Below are 26,165 nucleotides of genomic sequence, written 5' to 3'. Positions count from 1 at the left end.
GTGCTCCCATCTAGATAAGGCACCAATTACTCGATGCTGTCAGCAAACAGCAAATTTAGCAATGCTGCGCTCACGCTGCTCAGCGCAGGCTTTAGCTCAGGCTGGCTGTAACTGCAGTTGTCCTAAAAGGCGCTACCTGACCTTGGCTATGCAGCTCATAGCACTCAGCAGCAGGTCAGCAACCTACTTTCTCCAACAGGTTTATTTTTCCTCTGCCAGGACACACATTCAACACCCCCAGTGCCACCTTATGCTGCAGCTGAGCTGATCTCACAGCTTCCTGCTCCCAAGGGAGGGGACAGTTCCTTCCTCCCTCATCCCACTTGTCCCAACAACCCCTTCCCTTGCTGGCGTTTCCCTTCCACCAGCACTGACACAGCAACTGCCTCTCCAGCAAGCAGTCTGAAAGGCAACCCTGTGTGCCTTTCAGATGCTGTTACAACACCTCAGCACGTGTAGTAATAATCCTTAGGTATGAAAAACAACTTGTCTTTAAGAGTAGGATGAACACATTTAAAAATGGGTCTTATGAAACTTGTGAGCTCTACTCCCACCTCTCTGTCCACAAGGCACCACAGCTTTACCTCCATGACCAGCCTCCAGTCTAGTTGATATAAGGGAAAGAGTTGAGTCACATGTCACAAAGCTTGATAGAAGACTAAAAAAAATTCTGAGAGAAAAAAACAATAGGTAGCAATGCAGTGTAAACCAGATTCCTTCTGACTTGCCAGCCAAAACAAAGAAATAATTAGTATAGCTAATTAGGACAGGGGTACACCAACATTTACTTCCCAATCTCAAATTAAGATTTGTCAGCAAAGGGTAAACTTGTCGATACAGGTCTGACGTTACCCCACTTGTGAAGTTATGGCAAAATGAGGCAGGAACTCACTTTGTCACGTAACAAGCAGTCTCCCAATCCCACACAGCCACTGCCATTCCCATAACGTCACCCAGGTGGTTCTTCAGCATGTCCCGGGCAGAACGAAATTCCCTGACCTCTTTCCAAGTGTGATCTGAGCTAACCACGGGACTGGAGGGTCTCACTGCAGACGGGGGAAGCGGGTGTGTTTGTTACCAATAGCTCCCACATTGGGCCACTTTGCTGCCCACAATCGTCAGATGTGTCCCTGTTTGCTCGGGTCATCCCATCCAATAAGTGGGCCAGCTCACCGCCCTCGCCCAAGCCAGGAAACAATTGCAAGACAAAACCTGTAATTTTGTGCCCCTAAATTAAAGGCCCAGAAAGGTGGCTGACTGCCCACATTTGTTACTTCATCCTGAGGCCTCTATTAATAGTATTTGGCACTTTCACAGTTCTCTAAGTGATTTGCAAGTGTTATTGAACTGAACCACATGCAACATTCTCCTGGAGTTCACTTTGCATTGAAATTATCTACTTATTGACCACCTCGTCTCCATCTCTTTAAGGTCAACTTTTTCAAATTTGGAGGCTCAGTACACACCTTTAGTCACCAAGAGTAGAAAACAGAACTTCAGGTGCGGAGCAAACACCTGTCTTGCAAAACCTGACATTCATCCATCTTACAGACAAATCTAAACTCAGCTGCTCAGAGTTGCACAAATGGGCAAATAAATTTTACTGCCTAAGCAGATGACTTACTCTGTTCCTTCCAGTTCAGATCCAAACATCAGAGAGCTCCTACAGCCCCTTTGCCGCTGGTAGGATCAGACAAGCAGAGTCCTGATCTGCAGCTACCAGGTGTTTGATACAGCCAGGCCTCCTGGTAGAGGAGAAGCCTTGCAGCAGTGCAATCCCCACTGGATCTCAGAGCACATCTGAGAGCAGCCGTTGTTTCCCTCAGACGTGGTCCCTCACAGTATGAGCGGAAGCCCACACACACCTGTGACAGAGCCATGCCACCTCTGCCTTCCTTTAGGAAAGGCTGCTCTAAATTAGCCCCTGCCAGTTTTGCTTGTCTTTTCAGGAAACAAGACACTTGAGCAGCTGCTCCCAGCTCTCAGAGCGTGAGTTTCTTACTTGTTTGAGCTCTTCCTGCTGTTTTGGGGAACTTGAAAGACTAACCACAAGCAATTGTTTCCACATGTTACAAGGACAACACAGAAATCCTTTAAGGATCAGCTCAGTGTTCCCCGTCCTGCTCTTCCCCTCCCTGCACACACTCTCCTCTTTCCTGCAGTTCGCACCCATCCACATGCAAAGCCACGCAAGGCGCATGGGAGGCAGACACCGTGGCCTGAACACCCAGACGTTTCTAGAGAGCAGTAGCTGTAAAGAACTCGCTCTTTGAAACACACCCATCTAGCACAGTAATCATTTCCAGGCAAATGGATGCCACAGAGGGCAATCCTGTCACGGCGAGTGTACTGCTTGCCTGACCTAGAGCTCACAGGCTCTCTCCCCGCAGTGACACAGTTTTGCTCCTCCTGCCAGCCTGCCACCACTCCTCCACACCTGCTTGCCCACCAGCACTGTTCTGCAGTCCAGCTTCACCTCAAAGAAAGGCACAAAAAGAAACTTTTCAAGAGAAAACTGTTTTTAACAGGTTTCACCTGTAGGCTGAGTGATGCCGTTACCCCCTCGCTCTCCCCAGGCCAGAAGCAAAAGACTGAGCAGGAATTCAGTAGTATCTCAGTCCCTCTTTCCCACAGCCATATGCTGAGAGCAAAGTACAGTTTTCTGACTTGATGACTTTGCTTCCCTGCCTTCTACTACTGTACACACCCTCTTCTGGGCCCAAAACCTCACCATTCTCTACATACACAATTTATTTAAGCATGGAAATAAAGAAACAAAGCTTCTTTGAGAGGATACATGCAACCCTCGGGTGCATGAAAAGGCCAGCGAGGAGAGAAAAAATGGTGGTACTGTACAGGGCTGCCCACACACCCAAATGCCTACAGCATTAGGCAGGAGGCTACGGCTTGGGAAAACCACGTCCCATGAGCAGATGCATCTGCTCAGGACTTCATGGATAGGCCATCTTGGATCAAACACTGGTTCCTGTTTCCATTTGCAGCCATATGCGAAAGAGTTAGAAAGAACAGTATTATAAACAAACGCATGGAGAAAAATGAAGTGCAGAGAAAGGAAATTTGAGTCTCCCACACCTCCTGTCAATCTCCCACTTGAAAATTATTCTCAGTTTTTAACCTATTTCAATAGAGTTCTCTACCATGAAATCATCCCACTGTGTCTTTAAAAGCTTAGCATTCACACCGTCTTTTGGCAAGGAGCTTTGCCAGCCTGTTACGTGCTGCAAGAACCACTGTCTCTTCTTGCCTGTGTTAAACCTGACTCCTGTGAATGTTACTTGATGCCTCGTAGTTCTTGTACTGGAAGAGAGAGTGAACAGTGCATCTCTCATCTTTAGGTCAGTCTGATGCTCTCTCTTCCAAGAAGAAGAGTCTTAGACTTATTCATTGGTAAGTCATTATCGTTGGTCAGCTCCAATACCCTTCTTTGAGATTCTTTTCAAGTCCACTATATCCTTCCTAAGACAGAAGAGGAAACACCAAGACTACATACAGCTTTCAGCTGTGAGCATGCCAAGCATTTACAGAGCAGATCAATACCGTCTCCTGTTTTGTTCTCTGTTCTTTTCTCCCATTAATGCCTAACACTTGATCTACCTTTTTGATATCTAAGGCTGCTTACAGGCAACAGCCCAGAGGTCATCCAGCTCCACAAAGTCATAGATAAGAACTCCAGATGCTTTCTTTGCACTTGGAAATGTAACCCCCATTCTCTTCTCTGCTCCTTTACAGAAAAATCTATCCTTGAATCAACATTTGGGTTTCAACTCCCCCCTTCCCATCCATGCCTTTGTGAGCATTTATTTATGAAGGAGAACATCTTCAAAGAGAGCTCTTGTGGCACAATTATTCCGTTCCACTCCAGAACAGCTCCTTCAATAAATGTCCACAAGCAGACAAGCTCTATTTCACAAGTCCTCCCATGGGCCTGTGCATAACAGTTAACATTTGAATCCATTTCATTAACTAATAGCACTGAGTCAGCACAAAAAGACAACATCCATCAGAGTTCCCATCTCATCCACTGCATCATCTGCCTGCCCTCATCCCTCTCCCGACTGAGCGTGGCCATACATGTATTAATAATGTATGTGCAAGAGCACAGCTCCTGAGAAAGCGGTGGACACAGAAATCCCAGAGGTGTGTAACCCATGAGGATTACTCTGGAAAGCCTTCCCTAGCACATCACAGAGGCCATCAGGTGACCAGTTACCACCTTGATGGAGGAGTGGCTGCATAATCACCTGTTCTTTTCCTCTAGAAGAACTCTTTTAGGGCTAGGCTTGAGACCCCAGTATTCTTCAGCCCTGGCAATACACTGACACAGAGAGCTCCAAAATCAGGCCCAAATTTCACAACAGCATAGTGATTTTCACATCCAACTCCCTGTATTGTGGTCCCAACATTTTCAGCCCTGCCGCACAGCCGCCGGCGTATTTTCCCTGCTGCACCACAGCAAAGCTCTATCACTGCACCCCGGCACCCGATACGTGAAAATGCATTGTAGCTGTACATTGTCAGCGTCAGCACTTAAGAAATAGCTGTCTATTTCTTACATAAGTGAAATTTGATACAGAGTGCCAAATCTCACAGCTGGCCCTGCTCATAGATCTCCCTGCAGCCCCTGAGCCCCACCACAAAAAAGCACGTTTAACCTCCAGGGACCAGCACACACGTCGTAGGCTCTAATCTACTGTCTGAACACGCTGTCTGATCTCCTGTTACTGCTGCAGAAAAACAAAGGCTTCAAGTTTTACATTTAGCTCTGCTGTGCCTCGTTTGGCACATTAAACGCAGAACGCTAATTACAGTATACTGTTCTACTTAAGGGGCTGTCAGCATTTCCACTGTAAAGCCTTCATTTCAGGGCTTTATACCACAGCTGTGAAATATTCGTTTTGCACTTGAGCTTGACATGCAAAGGTCTGGCTTTGGCCCAGGTTCCTCTGCCTGTTTGTTTTTTGGAGTCGGGGTTTTTGTTTTCGGTCTGGCAGAGGGAGGGCTGAAGATGGGTGGATGGAATTAACTGCAGGGGATGTTTGACTTACAAGAACGCACAAACAATAAAACCACCCAGCTCCACAGTTGGTTTCTCTCCCTCACCTACCCCAGCCCCCCCTCCCACTTCTGTCTGTGTGCACAGAATATGCACATTCTTTTTTACAATAATTTATAAAAATAAAATTAAAGGCTTTCTGTCCTCTCCAGCCTCGGCATCCAGTGCTAGCAAAGAGTACTGTCTTGGCAAGCCTGGAGACTGAAAATATTCCACCTGCAAAAGCAACAGCAATAAGACAAGCTCCAACACACGACCAATTCCGGACGCCTCTGCCTTGGCAGACCAGGCTCCACGTCTCTTGCATTAAGTCTCACAAGCCTTGCTCATGGCCACTACTGCAGGCTCATACCATTGCCTAAATGACCTTCTAGGAACTATTCCAAGACCATCAGACAGATTTCATGCAATCCGCCACCGTGACCTGCTGCAACACTTCAAGTTGAGCATAGGCTGGAAGCACCTTGAAGCAGCATCCATAGGGTGAAAGGACTCAGAGATACATCTGACCACTGAACGAGATCTCATATTTTAATTTAAGGAAAAAAAAGACGAGAACATCATCGCCTGTAACAAGCAGTTGCCATTTCTAGGAAATTTTGATTTCCCAAATAATCACTTTGAGGACAACAGGGAATGATCTTCCACAACACAGCTTATGACTGATGCACCTTGGTGTAAGAGTGGCAAGGGTAGAAACCGACTTGCCAGAGGGTTCTGACTCACTGAGTTCCATGAAGCATTACATGGGTGAACCTGCACAGAAGCGGAGATGGGAAGGGGTGGGTTTCTCACAGAAATGCTGCACCTTGGTTTCAGTGGCTCTGCCTGGTGGCACTACAGTGGTTGCGCAGGGTCGAGCACGCACATTTGTTAGAAATGATCCAGTTGAGAGAACAGGGAACAAAATGGCAATAGAGGTGGAAGAAAAGGAACGTGAGCAACCCAGGGTCCCTGCGGGCTGTCTTTCTACACGTGCCTGCACACAGCATGCGTGTGTTTGTCCATCTCTCCACACTCTCTCTTGCCTGCTCTCCCCTCCTGGCCTCCCCACTGTGCTGGCTGCTTTCAGCCCAATTCCAGCTGTCAGGACTGCATTCCTGACCCGTCAGCCCCAGCTGTCAGGGGCTACGTGCTGAATCTGCACTCTGCCTTCTTCTTCGTGCACCTGGAGTAAGGCAGTCCTGGGGAGGCCATAAATGCTGTTGCATAGCCCTGGGGAACCGGGTGGAACACTGTTAAAAGCACCTCCACCAGCAGCCATAGCAAGGGAGCTCAGAACAGACAGCAACGCACGTGCAAGCGCCCCTGTGTCCTGCAAAAGAGGATACACACAGTTAATTTTCTACCAGTTTCTGCAGCGTGACCTAGTTATCATTAAATAATTGTCTTCTGTTCCTTTACTCCACACCAGCTTGATCCCTCAAGTTTGCCTTCCTATTGCCATGCCCACAACAAAATCCAGTTTATTTCACAATATTGCAGGGATGAGGAAAGGCACACATAACCTTACCAACCCTGGCTAGAGACGCAGCAAAGGGGCAACTTCTCCCATTCAGGCAGCATCCTCAACATAAAAGCCAACTCAGACTTTCCTGACAGTTCACAAAACGTTCAGAGATACAAATGTGGTGAAGGGACAAGGTGTGAAGTGTGTGCAAATTGCCCACCTTTGTCAAAGTTGTGATGACGCTATTTGGACTTTGGTGTGGGGAATTCTTTTTGCTGATGCAAGGGAAAACTGTGTGCAGAATGTATGCTTTAAAAAAGAGAAAGCAACATCAAACAGGCTACAGGTTTGCTGGTACATAAAGAGTCAATCCTGATTTATTCCAGACTAAGTGTCTACACATGGAGTCGATCTGGCCAGCTCCACGGGTAGGCAAGTCCTATGGGAAACAGAGAGATGCGTCCTGTGTGGGCAGGCTTCAAAGAAGCCATTCCTCAAGTTCTCGGGACCTGGACTTGTACTGGATCACTTCTTTACAAGGAACAGATTTTTTTCCAATTTGCAATTTACTTCTTCATACAGCAAAGAGAGCACGTAAAATATCATACTTGATGTAGGGGGTAATTTTGCCCTCCCACATAGGCCATTTGTCCAGTGATTTTTCCTTCATGGTAGAAAAAGGAACCAATTCACCTTCCCCAGCATGGAAAAATATCTGTAAGAGGATTAAGTACAAGCAAGGACTTGCAGTGCTCCCCTAGTCTGTCCCAGCAGTGTAGATCAAAGGAAGGCACTTCTGACTGTGTGGCAGTGTTATATATTGGTCTCCAAATCCATGCGCAGGGCCTGAATATAGGCAAAGAAAGTGCTTCAGTGAGGGGAAGAAGTTGAAAAAAAAAGTTTAAATACAGCTCCCTTGGGCAACGTTTCAGTTACTCATATAAGGGTTTGAAATCAAGCAGGAACAAACGGTTCTCCAAGCGTAAGGGTCACCGTTTATCATCGTTAATCATCACTTCCCAGATAGGAAAGGCTCTCTCCACAGTCATTTTCCCCTCCGTTTCGCACAGGCTTTAGCACTCACGAGAAGTGAGACACCAGAACGAGGGAAAGAGCCAAACAGGGATGCGGGCAAGAGCTGGCAGGCGTCCTCCTGCTACGGCCCTGCCAAAGTCCCTCCCCGCAGCTCCGGCCCCAAGCGGGGCTGCTCCTAAACACAAGCAGCCGGGAGTTCAAAGCCCACGGCCTCGCTGCGGGCACAGGCACCCGCTCCAAGGAAGCCGTGGCAGCTCCGCATACCTCCCGACTCCAGAGAAGCTAAACACACGGGCCACAACACAGCGTTTCTAACACTGATACCGCCGTGGTGCGGAGCTCAGTCCTAAATCACCTCGTGCTGAGCTCTATAAACAATACATACGTTCAAACTAAACATGGACACGGGACAGATACGCTGAAAGGGAGGGCTCAGAAAGCCTTCCTCACAGTTAACCCTGCCGAGTGAAAGCAGAGCAGGAAAGCTATGTAAGAAAAGTACCAGGCTGAGGTTCCTGTCCCCAACTTCCTTAATTTCTTCTCCCTGGCACTTACTTTTGGTATAAACGAATCAGTGTACTGTTTGTCCAAGGTTGTGGGGGGGGGGGGGAGGAGGCTTGGTGGTAGAGCTTGCTCCCACAAGAGTAGGAATAGGAACTTCGGAGACAGAACTAAATAGGGTGAAGGAAAGCATTTTAATCAGCTTGCCTGAAGTGACACTCATAATTCATTTGTGATTTCTTTACTCACTCATAACACCCCATGCCAAATCTATTTATTTTTGTCCTTCATCACTGATTTACACAGGAGTTCTGCCTAAAAAGTCACCCACTGTCATTTCTGACTTGGCACTCTGAACCTGCTCTGTATTCACCCAGCCCCCATTGGCACAAAGGAGACGTCGCAGATCTTCCAGAGAAGAAGACAGCTTTAAGCAGCACTTAAGTCCCTGGGAAAGACTTAAAGAGATTCTCTGTACACAAAAGCCTGACCTTTTTATGCTCCAATACCTTGCCCAGAGCAGACATCCATGTCCTCCACACGAGGTCAGAGAGCTCGCCTCTCACTGCACCTGAAAGCTCCCGCTGGCAGCACCTGAATGCCTGCAGGACCAGCCACCTTGTCCTCCCACACACATCTCCCTTAGACTGTGATGACTCCACGGGGGAAAGTAAATACTTACACGCTCAGGAGATTAGAAAATGGTTTTGTTGTAAGCCGATTTAAATTATACTAAAAAAAATAATACTAACATAATATAAAAGATGCGAAGGTTGGACTAAATACAACAGGAGCACACGGCATTTATCACACAGACAGCATCCCCAAAGAAGGAGGCAGGTGGTAAGGAGAGGAGTATTTGTTCTTTCCCTAAACATTTTCTGAAGTATTTATTGTTGTTTCACATTTCTTGAGACAAGTCCCAGTGAATATGAAGGCCTCCTATGCTCACAGCAGGTAGCAACATGTACTCTCACACAGCTTGCAATCTATAAACAGATATAAGAGGGCTGGATGGAGAAACACACACAGTCTGAGGTGAAACGTCTTGATAATGGTCATGTAACAAACAAGTGGCAGAGCTGAGAAAAACCTTACCTCCCTCCCAAATTCCAGCAGTTATCTACTGCTTGGACCAGGCTACAGCACTGCTGTATCTCACTCCTGCTTGAGGCTAGGGACAAGAATTTTAATGAATGCTTAAAACTGAATTGAAGGAATATAAGAGATTATTTTTCCCCCAGACCAACTGGGATATACAGCAGCAGCCACGCAAGCTCCCCCCGCCACCACTCGCTGCCCAGCTCGCTGCAATCCCTTCCTCCACTCCCTGCCCTCGCCCTGCCCTGAGGAATAAGCCTCTTACACAAGGGCCTTTATCATCAGCTGCCCTTTGTGCACCCTAGAATTAAGGAGCTCTTTGCGTCCGCCAGTCAACGTGTCTACTGAGCACCCAAGAGATTTCTCCTGCCAGTCAGAAAGGAGACAATGGCCTCCAGGAGAAGCAATATGTATGAACACGTGCTGAAGACTGAGAAAACAAACTGAAGAGAACAGCACGAGCACAGATTTCCATCGCTTCCTCAACAACCCTGTTGCCACCGCCTCCCTTCCCAGCACAGCTGGAAAGGTCTCCAGCAGTCAGTCATACAGCGACCCCGTTACTGCACCTGCTGCTCAGCCACCTCATGGGTATCTCCTGCAAACTCTCACGTGCCCACCACGTCTCACCTGCCTCAACACTGAAAATCCAACCTGCCTCTGAAGGCCTTTGGGGAAATACCCCAAGACTAAGCAAGTAAGAGAGGTGACAGATGTAAAAATTGGCAGGAGACACATCAGGAACTTTGTTTCACATGCTTGGTTCCGCATGCATTTCCCGTGCATTAGGAAATAGGATTTTCAAGCCCAGGACCACACCGCTATGGGGAGCTGCTCAGGCAGGGCTGCAGAGGAGCACCCTATTGGTGAAGCTTCAGGTTCCCACCGTACCAATTTCCCTCAGAGCACCACCACAGGGCCAGCTTTCTGCTTCAAAGACGCAAGCTGGTGCTACAGGAGAGGCAACCGTCACTGAGTCACACCTATCTCAGACACAGAACTTGGGTTTGTCTTTCCCAAAGAATAAAATTTACTGCAGATTTTATGGACTAGACCCAACACCCAGAAGGTCTGAATAACTTCCCCTCCAATTTAGCAGCAAGAAACACCATCCTATCCTTGCTCTCCCTTGTGCACAGAGAGACCAGAAGTTATAAGGATACCTAGAAAGCAATCCTAAACAAACACATTAAATCGTTTGTTCAGTACACTTTGCCTTTCCTACATACTCTGCCCTCAAATCACTTCTGCCTGTGATTTTCCCCAAGTGCCTGGTCGGTTTCCTTTACTGAATGAAACCAAGCCTGTAAATGAGAGGCACAGCAGTCCAACACAAGCTCACTTGTTTGAGGGGTTAAAGGTGACCGAACAAAAAGAAAAAGGGATCAGGCTGCCACCTCAGTGCAGAAAACCCAGAAACATGAGAAATAACATTGGCAAAGCAGGTCTCCTTTATCCTATACTTGATGCTTACAAGCATGTGTAGCTGGCAGAATTATCAAATGTGAGAACTGAGGAAGTGAAATGACACTCAGAGGAAGCAATTTTTATCCACAGGCTTCAAACCCGCTTTGTTTGTGTTGCCACCTAGCTCCTGCCATGCTTCTAGAAAACAAACCATTAAAAATACCACCATTTCTTTACAGTCCTTGTCTCGAAATTCAGAAAGCCACAGATCTAGGCACACAACCAACTCCTGTTTCTCCAACGCTGCACAGAGTAACTTCTGTTTTTATATGTTTAGTTCTTAGCAAAATTTTCTGCCATAAAAGCAGAACATAAAAAAAGAGCTCATTGCTCTTAGCAAAGTGTCAATGCTCCCGATTCACAATTTTCTACTCAAAAGTTTTAGATGCATTTACCTACTTGGAAGCATTTAGCAGCATTCATCTTTGCAAGAAATAATGTTGAATGAAACAGGTAGCTCAGAAATACCTGAACTACAGGCCCTAAGTATGTTTGTCTAAGGGTAATGAGAAGCAGATGAGCACTTGAAGGACAGGCAGAAAGACCCAACAGCAAAGCAATGTTTAGAGTCAGAACATCCCCCTTGATTATCATTTGTAGTGAGCCACTCTGCCTACGTAAACCCTGCTCAAACTGAAGGCTCATGTCCTGCAGGGAAAAAAAAGAAAAAAATAAATAAAAAGACAGCTATAAAGTCTCTGTGCAGCTTCTCCCCGTTCCTTGCTGGGTGCACAGCAATGAGGTAGCAGGCTACAGCTGGAGAGGGGCTTTGCTCTCCCCCTTGCTCAGGAGCTGAGCCCCCCTGTGAAGCCAGGCTGCAGCTCCCACCGCTGGGCAGAAAAGAGGGGTAGGATGAAATGGGGGCTGAGCATCCCTCAGAGTTGTAAGAATGCAGCTGGTGATTCTGACTTCCAAAAACAAAACAAGACCCTGCAGCACAGCAGAATGGATTGAATGTAGGGACTTGTTCACAGAGCATTACACCCTGAAATCATAGCCACGTCCACAATCTTGCTTCTCTTCTGTATCAGTCGTTTCAAGGAAGGACTTTACTTCTAGCTGCAAACCTTGTTTCTCTTATCTCCTTAGACCATCACAGGCTTGATATCTACAATGAAGCACTTAAAAGAGAGCATTATGGAAGGATCAGTTTACAAATTAGCCAAGACAAACAAGCACTTACACTTTAAAGACTGAATTAACACCAGCCATGAGCAAAGACTAAAACCCGCTGCTCAGGGCTTATCGGCACTTTCTGCTATTTCTATAGAGGTCACTTCCTACATTTCTTTTGTGTGAGATAAAAATCTATTACTGACAGAAAACACCGCAGACAGTGGTACAGGCAGCCCTGCTGACTGAGCAAAGACTTCCACCAACCAATTTTGTACAAAGAACCAGACAAGGACTTCGAAAGTGCAGAAGTTGTTTCACTTACAAATGCTGCCTGGGAAAAGTCCCAAGCCTTCACAAGGGTTCAAAAGATGACAGCAGCATCCTGGTGCACCTGTGGAAGTGACATCACTTCAACACGCTGTCCCCTACAACATGTCACACAACACAATGACCGGGGCAAACAGAAGCCCTACATGTGCCCAGACCATGTCTCCAACAGCAAGAGCAGGGAGATGTCTGCCAGAAAGAGTTAAAGAAAACTCAGCACTAGTTTTGGAGTCACAAGAACACAAGAGGCTGTCACAGAACAACCCTGTGGCCCTGGGGATCAGGTCACCACACACCAAAGCCTAAGGGATTTCTGACGGGCGACCCACCACAAGAGAGAAGAGCTGGGCAGCCACCAAGGAGAAACCCAGTGCTCCAGACCCAAGTTTCTCATGCTTCATGCTCTTCCCCGAAGCCTAGCCCCATGACATTTTCTTGTTGCTTTCAGCCTCCTTCCCCATTTTTTTCAGCTGAGATGGAGCAAAGGGAACTCCTCCCGAGCCAGCTCTAGGGAAGGGAAGCCCTGGTGCTACCCCTTTCTCCTATTTATACCAACAACATTACTGCCACAGTTCAAATACATTTTATATATAGCTCTGTGGCTTAGTTCCAGGCAGAAGTAACTCAATGCTGGTGTACATGTGTTTAGAGCACAGCAATTGGAAAGAATGTCCCATAAACGCTGTCAGCTTGGCTGTTTCACTGTGCCCAGAACAGACTCTACCAGGGCAGAAACACAAGCGGGGTAGGAAAATAAAAATAACAATAATAATAATAATTAGAAAACCAAAAAAATTATGCAGCAAGAAATTAGGTGAGCCCCTTGCCAACTCACAGCAGTGGCAGGCTCCCACCGCAGCCCCAGCAGATGTATAGCTGTAAGTTAATAGCCTGCTCGTACCACAGCGGGATGCCGTGCCTGCCTGCCAAGGGACCACGCAGAGGTGACCCGGGCGTGTGACAGCGCAAGGGCAGACACGCACAGAGCATCTGCCAGCATCCCCTTGCATTTTAATGTAACCTTAGAAACTAGCAGGCTGCACCACAGTTAGCAGATCTACGTGCAAACCCTGCTTGGAGTAGGAATATCTGTAGTGCTGCCATATTTTAATGAACCCAAATTGAGCCCAACACCCACAGGCTCGCGGCCTGGAGCACGGAAGACACGGACTGCAGCTGCAGCGGGGTGCCAGTGGCACACAGGCAAGGGAGGCACCCGCTACAAGCCAAGGGGACACAGATCCCGGTGCTAGACCCTGCTCTTACCTGGCCTCTGGGCAGCAGCCTACAGGAAACCTTCCTGAACACGCCAGGTCAGCATCTTACATGGAACTGGCTGGGTAGAAAGGAGGAAAACAGTTCCACATTTTGGGGATGATGATGGGGGTATCAAAGAAAAATGGAATAAGACAGAATGTCTCCAGTTAACTGCTCACTTGAGGGATGGGGGAAAAAACAGTCTCTGCTCCAAACTTCACATGACTTGTTAGCAGCATAGCCAGGGAATATAGATTAGCAAAGCACAGCTGAGATGGTCAAAACAACATCATAAAGACAACTGCATGATATACATATAAGGCATGCAGACATCTCATGTGCATGAGATGAATCATACACAGACGCTGATCTTGCCACCAGCCACAGAGGTGCTTATCTCCCCATGCACTGGGCGAAGCAGAACTGCTCACACTCGTACTACCACACACACAATTAAGTACATGCATTTTTTAAACCTTCAAGGTCATTGCCACTGTAAAAACATTACACAAAGTTGTGCAAGACTTTGTACACATTACAGCTGTAACACAATATCAGTGCCACTCTCTAAAGGGGGGTCAGTTACTGTACTAACAGGCACATTAAGTAAAGTAACATACGCTCAACCCAAAGAGAGTATGTTCTTCCTATTAAACACACACACGTAGCAAAATAGAAACACACTCATACTGTCATCCAACCAGGCCCCAGCATTTAAATATCCCCTACAACGCGAAATCCTGCTTGGCAGCTGTTTACAGTACTTTCTTTTCTGGGGATCTGAGGAAAGGCATCCAAATGAAATCACACCAGAGAGCAGGAGGGCAGAACTCGGGACAGAACCCAGGCAGACAGACCTGGAAGTAAATCCCTCTGCCAGAGAGGTGGCCACATCCCGAAGACAGCATCCCCCCCGCTCCCCAGCAAGGGAAATCACACACATTTTGTAACGGATTTGTAACGCCCTTCCTCCTGCCTGAACTGCTTCTGCAGCTTATGCTGATCACTGATGATTTACAGCTCTGCCATCGCCTCAGCATGAACTCCCCAACTCAGAATAAGCCCACACGCTATACAAACACGCTTCAGGCCCACAGCTCCTGTCCCCACAACCCGGGGCAGGAACAGCAGCTCCTCTCTGCCTGCAGACTTCCAGGATTGTTTACACAGCCTCCTCCCCTCCTCGGCAAGGGCTGCCGGCTAAGGCGGGCCGGGTTGCTCCTCCCAGTACAACAGGCCGTAAGTGCCAGAAAAAACTACCAGCAGAAAGAAAAGAGTTTCTGTTGCTTGCCAACAAACCTCTAGGCGGTAGGTGATGAGTATTCCCAATTGTTTTAAACCTCTGGAAAGCCCTGGCAGCAAAATTAAATGCTTTATTACAACAAGCACTCTTCTCTTCCCAGTGGAACATCCCAGGGCTCTCTGCAGACAGCAGCATTTCGTCACTCCTGGTTACCTTAGGAACTCCCCAGGTTTCAGGCGCCTTGTAAAACCCTTCTCTTTCGCAAACGAAAAGAGGCAAGTTTTCCTAAAATGACAGAGACGGTTCATTTCCCTTGGCAGAGATGCTGAGCTGGAAGCTGCCCAGTACACCTCACGCCACCACATCCCCTGCCCCAGAGGACGGCGTTATCACCCAGGGCAACGTGGTGCTGCCTTCTGGCCTTGACGTTCAGCCTGAAACCTGGGCCACCACCAAGGCCCACTCTGTGCGACAGTGGCGGTGGGCCCGTTCCGTCTGCCTAGCCCTGGGGCTCGGCGTGCCGGCTGTGCCCCCAGCTGCTGCGTTTTAGGGACGCGGCGCGGGCTGACCGCAGGGCGCCGCCGGGCAGGGGCCGCACCGCGGCGCGCCAAAACCCCATTGGGGGCGGGGCCAAGCCGGCGGGGCCCCGCCCTCCCCCGGCGCGGATTGGCCGGGCGGCGTCTCCACGGCGACAGGCCCCGCCCCTTTGGCGGGAGCTGCCCGCTTGGGCCGCACGGGCACGGCGCTGAGCGCCCGGCTGCCACCCGGCACCGCTGGGGCACGGCTGCTGCACGCACACCTTCCCCCTCGGCCAGAAAGCTCCTAGCAGTTACCTCGCATTCGCCTTCTCGACCCATTGTGAGCTTCAACGCTGTATTTCGGAGAACGAGCAGGACTGGCTTTTATTGCTGCTGGCCTGGAAACACTAAATATCCCAGCGGTTCGTAGCCTTCTCTATAGTACTATTTCCAATCAGTAACTAACAACAGTCCTGATCTCCTGGGACATCAGCAGAATTACAAGGCTTACTGGGGTTTCCACAGCTTTAATTCAGATGGTTCTTAATCTGCTTGAGCCTGTTGGAAAGCCATCATCACCAGAGCTACTGAAATCGTTAGCGACAACAGAACCAAATCAGCATTTACAGCAGCGTGGTTTGGGGACTTTTAAGCAAATAATCCTAAATGAACACACGGTCCTCAAGTGGGAGAAGTGAGAAACATCCTTGGTAATCTGCAAGAGGCTGGGCTTTGCAGCTAAGGCTGAGATTTGGCCTCAGAGGATCAGGATTCAATTTCTACTTCTGCTTCAGACTTCCTGTGGGAGTTTGGAGCCACGTCTGTGTAGGAAAAGCATATTCCCTACCCTACCTTTTTATCCTCTCTCTCTTTTTCTTTTTTTTTTTTTTAAACCTAAGTCTCCTTTGGACTGGGTCTACATCATATCTGTCCCATACTGGCTGAAGCAAGATAAAGACAGGGTGCTCCTGCAGTCTATGGTCATACAAACACAGCCAGTGACCCACCTTTGCACTAATATTTCTGAAGACAGATCACAGAGCACAAATCAGCAGTTACAACAGCCGCAGGCCTCAGTCGTGTTTTCCTTGCACAACAAGCGGACACGCTCAGGACAAGGCTAAACAGAGTTGTGGTGAAAGGAAACGGAGATTTTCTGACCTGCCGTAGCCACTGTTTGGTGGGCACAGCCTCAGCAGAGCCACAGGGTTTCAGACACAGGGAGAAGCCCATGTGTGGAGCTGGAATCCAGAGATTCCAGAAATGCCCAGCTGCACCTGCACACAAATCTGCAGAAGCCTCCAACTGTGCGGAGGAGACAGGTACATCAGACAGAAGGAGAAGCCTCAAGTGTCTTCTGATGCCAGGTTTGGCACTAGGTAATTATTCAGACCTTAGCTGGGCTCACTCAGTGCTAATATGAGGGCTCCGCTCCTGCTAAGTGCCATTTGAGTGCCATGTAAGCACCACTCCCTGCCCCAAACATCAAGACAAGAGACTTGTACCAAAAGCCAGACTACCTACCGCATGGTATTTGCTTCCAGACTCATGGAGAAAACCATACCGAGGCTAACCAAGCAACCTGATCGACAGGATGCCCTACCTGCTCAGCTCTGCACGGCCACCAAAATGCTGACCACCAGTTTCCCAGCTGGAAATGGAGGTGGTGTCCTGCTGTTGTTTTCCACCAAACAAAGGAAGGTGAAAAAAACACACATTTATGTCATTTGTGCCTGTGTTGTTTTACAGGCGTCTGCAGACCCTTGATGAGACACAAGCAGATAGTGCTCCAACCTGGCCTGGCTCCCAGCCAACATGTCAACTGTTATTCCCTGAAACCAGCCAGGCGATACACCACAGACAGCAAAACACACCACCACGCACAGGCAGCAAAACAGACGGTACGTGTTGGAGGAGGTCTCTTTGCACCGTGTCTGTGGATGTCTTTCCTCACCACAGCGAAGCATCCCACAGGGACGACCAGCAAGCAGCAAACCCATTACCTGATGTGCTGCTGCCCAGCCTGGAGCTCTGCCACCTTACTGTCCCGGCCGGGTCTTGGGCAAACACACCGTGTGCCACTGCCCGCTGCAGCAAAACAGCCCGCAAGCAAAAGGGGGCTGTCAATCTGTATGTGCACGGCTTATCCAGCACAGCAGGGACAGAATAAAACCTGCTTACTGCTCTCCGCAGCCAGGTTAGGTTTCTAAGTCCCACGTGCCTTCTCAGAATACTCTGCTCGTCTGAAGGAGAAGAAGAACAACACGCAATTCAAGACCTCTGAAGCTCTGAGACCATCCAGCACGTGACTGCCTGGGGGAAGCAATAGCCACGTAAACCCTCTCAGCAAGTGACCTGATTTGTGTTACTCACGCTAGCTGCACCCCAGCTGTCAGCAAACCATCGCTCCCACCCCGCTGTGTGGGGGGCTCCCTGCTGTCCCTCATGGTGAAGGCAGCGTGCTATTTAGGGGTGGCCAGAAGGGTGAGATTTTTCCAGCAATCTTGTCGCAAGTTTGGCAGAAAGGGTCACGGTGGTTCGTGATACAATTGCAGGCTATAAAATCAAACACGTTGAGTTGCTAGAAGCTTTTGTATCCATCCCCCTGAAGCAGAAGCAAGTGGTGCTGCAGCCTAGGAGCAGAAACGCGTTGGCTTTGACAGCCCTTGTGGCTATAAGCCACATTTAACACTCACAGCAGGCTCTAGCCCAGGCCAGGAGACCTAGCCAGATCACCCTGTAATTGCAGGACAAGGCATAACATGCACAGAGCAATGAGGGGAGTGAGAAAAACCTGTGCGTGTAATTGTTAAGCAAACACAGGGCCATCTTGAGCACCGTGTATTCGAGGGTGAAGTGGAAGGGACCAGAGCAATGCAGTAGGAAAGGATTCAGCCCCCGAACTGTGACACACTCATTGTTTCACTGATACCATCCACACATACAGACATGCCACTGACATGCGGGTCTGGCCGTGGAGAGCCTAATCAGCCTTTGTCCTCTGCTTTAAGAGACACCGTTATAAGCCTGACCAGGGACAGCCAGGAAATCCCTTCTGTCTCCAGACTGCAGCCCTAAGCTGTTGGGTGTGTTTAGGCTGAGCGGTGCAGGGCTGTGTGAGATCCCTGGCTATCAGCTGGGGCCACACAACACTCACGGATACCGAAGCAGAGCAGGCACAGCAGCAGCAGGCCCAACCTGGGCTGGAAGCTTCCTCTCAGCTGTGCCACTGGCTGCAGCAGTCCCTGAGGAAGCCAGCAGGCTCTGCTGCTGTGGGACCACACTGTTCCCAAAGACTTACAAAGAACCATGCCCTGCAACAAGCCTCAGCTGCACCTTAAACAATTTAATAAGAGGTGATGATTTTTGAAGCACACGTATCTCTGAATCAAACTTGTGTTTTGGTTCTGTTCCAGTTCAAATTCAGCAGCTCTCTGCTGATCCAGTTAGGACCAGCAGCATCTGAAGTGATTCATGTTGGAAGCTCTAACGTTTTCAGACCAAAAGGACTGCGTACCAAAGGCAGGCAGCTACAGGCAGGCCAGAAGTATCACTCCACTCCACTGCATCCAGCGTGGCTTGCGGTCCTAGCAGAGCCCTGCAGCTTCCCAGGGGACTAAGGAGCTGGAAAACTGGGCTGGGAATGGGTTCTCAAGCCTCCACAGAACTGCTTTCCTCATAACTTGTGCCCGTGCACACCCTGCTCAGAGAGGCACTCGTCTGGGCCAACCACTTCTCCGCAGAGGGCAGGAGGCCCTGTCCCACCAGGAATAACACAGGGCTCGTTTTCTGAACAAAAACTTTAAAAAGGTTTTGCAGAGCCACCCGGTCCAACCCAGCACCATGCAGCAGCAACAAGCGTTCATTCCAGCTGCACATGTTTGCACAATGTTTGACGAGGGGGAGACCAGAATACACCAGTCCCTGTGCTGAACGGCGTCCTGCTGGGGAACGTCAGGTTTTAGTCAAGGCGCTGTTGTGAACTGGCAACATGAAATATTTCTAGTTCAGAAAAAACAGCAGAGATCAAAGAAACAAGCTGCAAATTCCAAGTGCATTTCTGTCTCTCTGGCTTGCACTTTTAAAGAGAAGTCTGTATGCAGATTTTGTAGCGATTTGTTTCTACAGTGACATTGTGGATCTGGTTTACTGAGGAACACACACACACAAAAAAGATGCTTATACTTACAGGAGTAGAGCTTAACAATACGAACATCCCCTGCAGGAGCTTTACCTGCTCAGGTACATTACTTCTGTAAGCAGAGCAAGATTTCTGGTGCAGGGTGCAAACAGCAAGCGGGGCATTACAGCAACAGCAGATGGCTCAGGCCTGTCGTGCTTCCCTACTGTCCAGTGCCTCGCATGCAGCACAACGAATGCAGCTTCAAAGGCACTCACTTCCCCGTTTTTAACTCCATCTCCCTACTGGAATCACAAGCATGGCGACCAGATGCATAGCTGGGTTTCTGGTAGGGCTAGTAATCCTCTAGAAATTGAACGTAGGCCAACCAACTTATCTGAGGAAATTTTAGCTTCCAGCCTCCACACTGACATGTTGCAATCCTGACAATCAACAGGCCTAGAGGTAAGTCACTGCACTCTAAGTCTGTAATGGTTCGACACAAAAAAGGGAGTGTTTTTGTGGAGAGGATACAAAAAGTGGATTACCACATCAGAAAACCAAAAAAAAAAAAATAATATTCTAAACACAGAGCTAGTCACACAGCAACAAAAATCAAGACTCCCACAAAACAGTAGTTGTTTTCAAAAAGCAGCAGCAAAACCAAACACTACATTCAATTTGTCAACAAGCTTTCCTTAAAGAGCTCCTGTTCCTTCCCTTTATATATTTATTTATTACAATGTTCATGGTTGTGTGATCTCCTGTAGAGATCTCCTTGGGGGAAGCACGGTAGAACCATGCATTAATTATAGGCAAGAAATAAGTCCCATTGAAAGTCTCAAAACAAGTTCTCTCTTAGAGCTTCCAAGTCACACATGGCATGTCCTGCGCAGCCCTCATGCTCCGTATCTCTGCTTACCCACGCTCCCCCTTTCAGGGCGAAGCACAAACAGGTCTCTGCACAGCCAGCCTCCCACAGCCTGCCCCTTGCAGCCCAGCAGCTGCTTCACTGGAAGGAGCCAATTTCCACAGAGCTTCTCGTCAGCAGGACAAACTGCCCGAGAGGTCTGTCCCTGACCGCTGAGACTGCCTGTCAGGCCTCGCACAGCCCAAGGGCTCTTTGTGAAAGAGCATGGACACTTACCAGACATCGGGGGGAATAAAAAAGAAAAAAATAATAATTACAGCTTAGAAAAGTCAAGGTAGTGCCACTGAGGGTGCTTGTCCATCTTAAATTGAGTGGCTGGTTGCAGAAAGAGCCTGACTCTGAGGAACCACAGAGCTGCAGAGAGCCTGCTCTTCACCTATGCCCGTGTGCACGAAGCACGTATCGCCTTTCACGCATTAATCGAAGGCAACAGTCCTGCTCCATCCTACGCACCCAAGCAGCATTCAGCAGAGGTGACCAGCCAGAGCCCTAAGTTTCACAGACCCTGCCATACTTCCAGGCTCACCCAATTCACGTGACTGCAGCCACATGTACCTCTCGGAGCGGGCACTTCTCAAAAAGTCCAAGAGCCGAAATCGCCTGGAAAAGCCCTTCCTGCAGGTCAGCAGAGATCCCTCAGGAGCAGTGCGTGTGATGCTCAGGTTTCAGTCCCCAGGATTTACACTTGTGCTAAATAGCAGACTCAGAGGATCTGTTTCCTGCTATTTTGGAAAAGGAGAGCCGCTTCTCACCTTGGAAGACTGAAGAACACACACAGCAGAGGGAACATCTCCATGGATTTCAAACAGGGGAAGCTGTTGTTGGATCTTTGGTAAAGGGCCCACTCCTGTTTGCCTAGCCCACCCCAGCTGTCCCACTGAAGGCAGGCCGTAAGTCATCTGAGAGAAATTAAGAGCAGACTGCTTTGGAAAACCACCAGCAGCCCCTAACTCCTCATCACAGCAAATTGCTTCTACCAGCAAGCTTCTCTGTGTCTCACTGATTAACTGCTCTCACTAATAAGATACACAAAAGGCAGCCCTCAAACCCTAATTTGATGGTGTGGCAAGAATCCATGATGTCCCTAGGGGATCAGGCAGCCCTGACTGCACACCGGGAAACAGCACAAGGGACACAATGGAGCTCTCCTAAAAGGCACATGGCAAGGTTAAAAAGACAGGTACCGGGGAAGACTCGGGGTTTGCAGCAGCAGGTCCTGGTTGTGAAACAGAGCGGGCAGAACTCAGCCTTTTTTCCACAGGGAAAAAAAGAATCCAACGTCCACGGTACCTGGTGGCACAGGTGGCTCTGGGCTGTTTCGTCAGGTCTCTGTGGAACACAGGTCAGCAAGAGACATGCAGCACGTGTCCCTGGCAGTGCTCAGGCTGCACTAAGCGCAGTACCTGCACGCACATGCACATGAAAAGGTCATGCACAAGCACCAAGGACTCTCCTCAAGACAACTCCGAGGAAGCAGAGCAGGTTTTTCTCTTTCATGACAAGAGAGGAGCATTGTGTTCCTTGGTAGACAGGGAACCTCCGACCTGAACCAGAGCTTCAAGAGCAGGATTTCATGCTGGGACAGGCCATTTAAATACAGAGCCATTTATTCCCCCTGCAGTTTTACACACATGTTCCTCACTGCAGCACTCAAGCACTACTGTTTTGAGATAAACGAATGTACTTTGCATTCATGGTTTACAAGCACTTCTTATTTATTACTGAGTCTTCACAAGGGGGTGGGACTAACCTCGCTATTTACGGAGCCGGAGCTATACAGACGCTTAGTGATTTGCCCAGGGTTACAAGTGAATCAGTGGCAGGGACACAACCAGGTGCCCTGACTCAGAGGCGCCTGCTCTGAGCACAAGGCAATGCCACCCAGCTCCTCTTCTCCTTGCAGCTGGGGAGAAGTCAGCCTCCTCTCCTCATGACACCAGCCAATTCCCAGTGAGTGACTGTCTGTCAGGAATCCTCTGCAACACCGAGAGGAATGAGGAATTTTTCAGGTTGAACCACCTACAGCCAGACAAGGCATCTCCTAGAGAAGGGGGAGTTCAGTCTGAAGCACACAGAGAAGGGAAGATGGAGGAAAGCTGTGGAATGCAACCCCTGTCTGAACGGCCACCTCAGAGACACAAATCACATTTTCCACCTTTCAGACCATCCCACCCTTCCCCAGGTGCTCACAGAGCACTCCCCTGTGGGGCCGACAGCCATCGCTTACACGGAAAAACAGGTCTTTGTGGATCATTAGTTGCCTGTAACACTGGGTAGCAGTTGGAAATGTGGAGGAAGAAAAAGCATTATGTTCCTCCTGTCAGTCATCCATAACATCTCCATATGCCAGAACGAGCAAAACCCCAAAAGCTTTCCAATACAGTATCTTCAGACTGGGTACCTCCAGTCACATACACCACAAGCAGAGTGCCTTTTGAAAGGGAGATGCTGGCTTTAGCAAGAATTTGCAATACAGTAAGGATCTCAAATAAAAGATGATTCTGTGGTCACACCAGGCCTCCCAAAGCACTATTTTTGGTACAGAAGGCAACAAAGTCAAGACATTCTGGCAGCACCACACCACACTCACCTTACTGCCGATATCTTCACGCTTGTTCCCAGGCTTGCTTCTTCTCAGCTTAATGGAAGGGGAGCGAAGCAGGTTTTTGATCCGACTTGTTATTGTAGACCCTTCAACCGACATCATCTCCAGGTATCAGGAGGGTATTACACCCCGTGCAAACCGTGCCTGGGGAATGAGCCCAGGTTTGAGGCAGAAACACCGAGGCGCTCAGCTTTGCTCACGCTTGTTCACACATCTCTGAGGGATTCTGCTCAGGGACTCCACTCCTGTTACACTGCAAAGCTATTCACAGAGGCTGGCAGGCTTTCCTTTTGCAGATTCCAGAGGATCAAATCAGCAGTAATCTAAACTGAAAGATGCACCCAGGGGTCAGTACAACATTCACAATCATTTTTCCAAGCTTCGCTCTTTATGAGAAATGCCAAACACGAGATTTAATAATAAAGATGGATGCAGCGTTATTTATTCTCAGAGGCTGCCATAAAAACCACCCTTTTTTTACCACCATTTAGCAGCTCTAAATCAACTCGGCTCGGATCTAGAAACCCGATCTTCCTACGCTTCAGCATCAGCTCTTACAACAACCGCAAGAATCACCGGGGTCCCTCCAGCCCCGCAGCCGGGAAGCACAACGCGGCGCCCGCTCCTCGCAGCCTCGGCACCAGCACGAGGGAGCCCTTCGACTCCCACGGCCCCGGAGGACACGCAGGCAGAAGGGGCGACACCCGGCGGGGCGGGCAGGGCACGCTCCTCAGCCCCACAGCGCGGCCAAGGGCTGCCCCCCGCCACCGCCACCGCGGGGCTGCGGCCGGCCCTTGCCCCTCAGCACGGGGGTGCCTCAGGGGCCGCCCCGGCCCGGCTCCCGGCCCCTCACCGCCCCTACCTGCCGCCCAGCCGCCGCTCTGCCGGCGAGCGCGGCGCCCCGCAGCGCCTGCCCATGTGGCCTCCCCCGAGGAGGGGCCGCCTGGCGGGGCCGCCCCCGCGGCCGGGCGGGGAGGGGCGGGGGCCGTTCCCTCAGCGGCGGCGGCGGCGCCGGGCCTCAGGCAGCAGCGGGGGGCGGCCGCCCCCGGGAGCCCAGCGCCGCCCGGCCGCGCTACGGCGCCTCGCGCGGGTCAAGCGGCGGCGGCGGCAGCGGCGGTGGAGCTGGGGGGCGCGCGCCCCTGGCGGCCGTTAGCGGGCGGCCGTTAACGGGCGCGGGGAGCTCGCGCCGCCCCCTCACGGGCGCCGTGAGGCGGCGAGGCGGGGGTGGGGAGGGGGGTTCGGCAGGTGGTGTCCGAGGGGTCACAGAATCACAGAATTTCTAGGTTGGAAGAGACCTCAAGATCATCGAGTCCAACCTCTAACCTAACACTAACAGTCCCCACTAAACCATATCCCTAAGCTCTACATCTAAACGTCTTTTGAAGACTTCCAGGGATGGTGACTCCACCACTTCCCTGGGCAGCCCGTTCCAGTGCCTAACAACCCTTTCAGTAAAGAAGTTCTTTCTAACATCCAACCTAAAACTCCTCTGGCGCAACTTAAGCCCATTCCCCCTTATCCTGTCACCAGGCACATGGGAGAACAGGCCAACCCCCACCTCGCTACAACCTCCTTTAAGGTACCTGTAGAGAGCGATAAGGTCGCCCCTGAGCCTCCTCTTCTCCAGGCTGAACTCTGGGGGAGTTTAGAGGCTGGCCTGAAGGCGGGGAAGGAAAGTGGCGTTTGTGAGGGTCCGACCTACGAAAAAAACCTGCCAGCACTCCCTTGCTTAGCACAGCCATGGGTTGGAAAAGGCCCTCAACATCAGTCCAACCGCCATCTTGCACTGCCAAGTCCCTCACTAATGCACTACGTCCACGAGTCTCTCAAACACCTCCAGGGATGGCAGATGCCATTCTCAATCCGTCCTCAGAGCGCCCTGCGGGCTCCTTGCTACTTACTCCCCAATTGCTCCCCAATTTCCCCTCAGTGATGACCATCCCGTCTTCCACAACTGACTCAAACCCAGAGTACTCGCTGCAACTGGGGGTGACCATTCCAAAAACATAGTCCATGAAAAACATAGCCCATTAAACACTTTTGTGTTGAGAAAGTTCAGGCACAGCTTTACCATGGCAGTCAACCCACACAGGCCGTGGTCTTGCCCTTTGAGGTGACCACAGCAGCCCTGACACTGCCAGCGTCACAGCTTGTGACTACGTGACCCCACACTGCCTGTTTTTCAGGAAAAGGTTGTTTTCCGTTCAAAGAGGGATTTCGAACAGCCAGGATTACGATCTTAAGGCTTGGCTGGTCAGAAACCTGCGTATATTGAAGGAAACACCCAGAGGCATAACACAGGACATCTTTCCAATCTCTATGAGCTCTAGTCATGCCACAGTAACCTGCAAGAAGTGTGTTTAAAATGTCGGTTTCTAACCTTCATTAGTCTTTAGTCTCCATACATAGGTGCCCTAAAGAAATCCACACATATGAGTCAAAAAGCAGCGTGGTTCCAGGTTTCAGAAATATACCACAATTTTTTTAAATTTACAATTAAATTGCAAGTCAGCAGTGTCGCAATTATTTTTTTAAATAAAAGTAATTGAAGTCTGTGGGAGATAGGAACAAAAGTAACTTAGCTTCCACGCCCAAACATGGTCTGCAGCCCAAGAAGAGGCACGTAAGAGGATTCTTTCAGAAAATGTGGGTGTTGTCCATTCCTACCTATTGCCACTTTGCTGGAAAGCAGTGCCCTGTTGCAAAGGGTGAGTAGGGATTCATGAAGGAAAACAGAACTGGTGGAAAGAAAAAAAAAAAAAAAAAAAAGAAAAAAAAAGTAAAATCCCTCTTCTATAAAGATTACATGGGTGCTTAGTTTTATCCAGACTGGGATCAGTTCTACAGAGTGGAACCACCCGTGCTGGATGCAGTTAAAAACGTGCACCATCCTGTACACCACAGGGACCTGATAATGCACAGGGGGGAGAAAGCAGTTGATAGATCTTAAATTTCTGCTGTTCAACAGTAAAACATCAGAGTCATCACATTTGTGAGAAACATGCATACATTTGGGAATGAACTGAGGGATGTCTTTGAAAACAAGGGACAGCTGAGATGTCTGCTTGGGAGACGCTGTTTTAATGCAGCTAGCGTTGTTCTCTTGAAAGCTGAGCGCAGCATAATGTGATTTGTGATTACAATTCTTTGTGTCTGTGAAGCGACTGAGGAGACAGACTATGTCTGAAACATCACTGGACTTTGAAATTCACTGAAAAGGAACTGGGACAGGCAACTGATGCTTCTGATTTTCTGAGTAAAACTTAACCCCTTTGTAATTATTAGGTAAAATGGAATGACATGTCACAGTTCCTCCAGTTCATTTTAAAGAGAAAGGTCTTACCAATGATTTTAAAGAAACTTTTTCTACAGTTTTATTAATATAAACATTTTTTAAATCTATTATTACAAATGGAAAAC

General features: G+C 49.3%; 1 protein-coding gene across 6 annotated transcripts in view; it reads right to left on the bottom strand.

Annotated features, from left to right (window-relative positions):
* The window catches only part of MAPKBP1 (mitogen-activated protein kinase binding protein 1), a 92,699-nt gene extending 68,892 nt beyond the window's left edge, over nucleotides 1-23,807 (bottom strand). For 3 of the 6 annotated variants that reach the window (XM_068683912.1, XM_068683917.1, XM_068683914.1), the window contains exons 1-2: nucleotides 23,608-23,805; nucleotides 22,731-23,073 (exon numbers count right to left, since the gene is read on the bottom strand). In XM_068683912.1, coding sequence (XP_068540013.1) covers nucleotides 22,731-22,847 — 117 coding nt within the window. In that variant the 5' untranslated portion in view covers nucleotides 22,848-23,073; nucleotides 23,608-23,805. The other 3 variants (XM_068683916.1, XM_068683915.1, XM_068683913.1) reach the window with 3 other exon arrangements.
* Between the last annotated feature and the right edge of the window lie 2,358 nt (nucleotides 23,808-26,165).

This window comes from Anas acuta, chromosome 5 (genome assembly GCF_963932015.1).
Source record: "Anas acuta chromosome 5, bAnaAcu1.1, whole genome shotgun sequence".
NCBI classification, from domain to species: domain Eukaryota; kingdom Metazoa; phylum Chordata; class Aves; order Anseriformes; family Anatidae; genus Anas; species Anas acuta.
Note: the sequence above shows the minus strand (reverse complement) of the source record. Positions and strands in the feature narration are given on the sequence as shown.